The sequence below is a fragment of the Corapipo altera genome, unplaced genomic scaffold, assembly GCF_003945725.1.
Source record: "Corapipo altera isolate COAL_440 unplaced genomic scaffold, ASM394572v1 229, whole genome shotgun sequence".
In the NCBI taxonomy this organism is placed as follows: domain Eukaryota; kingdom Metazoa; phylum Chordata; class Aves; order Passeriformes; family Pipridae; genus Corapipo; species Corapipo altera.
Window position 1 is genome coordinate 14,428 of NW_020885108.1, and position 1,010 is coordinate 15,437.

The 1,010-nt window shown below is 56.5% G+C and overlaps 1 protein-coding gene across 1 annotated transcript in view; it reads left to right on the plus strand.

Annotated features, from left to right (window-relative positions):
- Positions 1–1,010, plus strand: part of LOC113960312 (keratin, type II cytoskeletal cochleal-like) — a 17,323-nt gene that overhangs the window by 7,495 nt on the left and 8,818 nt on the right. Inside the window, exon 4 of the mRNA XM_027669825.1 lies at positions 265–360. Coding sequence (XP_027525626.1) covers positions 265–360 — 96 coding nt within the window. The remainder of the gene's footprint in view (positions 1–264; positions 361–1,010) is intronic.

Below are 1,010 nucleotides of genomic sequence, written 5' to 3' on the forward strand. Positions count from 1 at the left end.
CCTGGGGATCCTCGGGATGCTCAGGATCCTCCCCACTGGCAGAATTAAATCCCGAGGGATCGGGTTCAGGCCCCAGTGTGTCCCTGGGGATCCTCGGGATGCTCAGGATCCTCAGGATCCTCCCCACTGGCAGAATTAGATCCCGAGGGATCGGGTTCAGGCCCCGGTGCGTCCCTGGGGAGCCTCATTTGGGAGCCCCCAAAGCCTGGCTGGACTCCGACAGCAAAGCTTCACGGTTCCCTGGATTATCTCTGTTTTTTTTAGGATGTGGACGCTGCCTACATGAACAAGGTGGAGCTGGAGGCCAAGGTGGACGCGCTGACGGACGAGATCAACTTCCTGAGGGCTTTCCAGGAGGCGGTGAGGACCTGCCTGCTTCCCGTGGGGGGAGGACAGGGAATGGGGCTGGGAATATCCGTGTGCTGTTCCCAGGGGTGGGAAAGGGCACGGAGACGGGGCTCACCCCCTGCAGAGAGCCTGTAATGAAGGGATTCCTTGGAATTGCTGTGAGCTGTCCCAGGGATTTCCCCCTGGCTGGGGTGGGAGGTGGATTCGCTGCAAACATTCCCGGGACAGGTGGGATTTGTCGGGATGGGAACACGGGAAGGGGGAGCATTGTAGGGTGGGGGGAGTTTGGGATCTGGAACAACAGGAAGCTGCCGGTCCCAGGCTCCTGCAGCTTCCCCAGGATCAGGGACTGTTTGAGCCGGACACTCCTCGGGAGAGGGGCTGGAATTTGACCCTGGGTTGGTGCTCCCAGGCCTGGGACCAGCCGGGAATGTCAGGAATGGGGGGATCGGGAGCTCCATTCCCACTGGGAATGTTCCTTTGTGCTTCCCAGGGTCGGCTCCCTCCTCATTAGTGACGATTTAGATGGAGTTCTGCTAATTAGTGACGATTTGGATGGAATTCTGATTGTTGATGACTTGGATAGAATTCTCCTGATTATTGATAATTTGGATGGAATTCTTATTATTGATGATTTGAATGGAATTCTCCTGATTATTGAT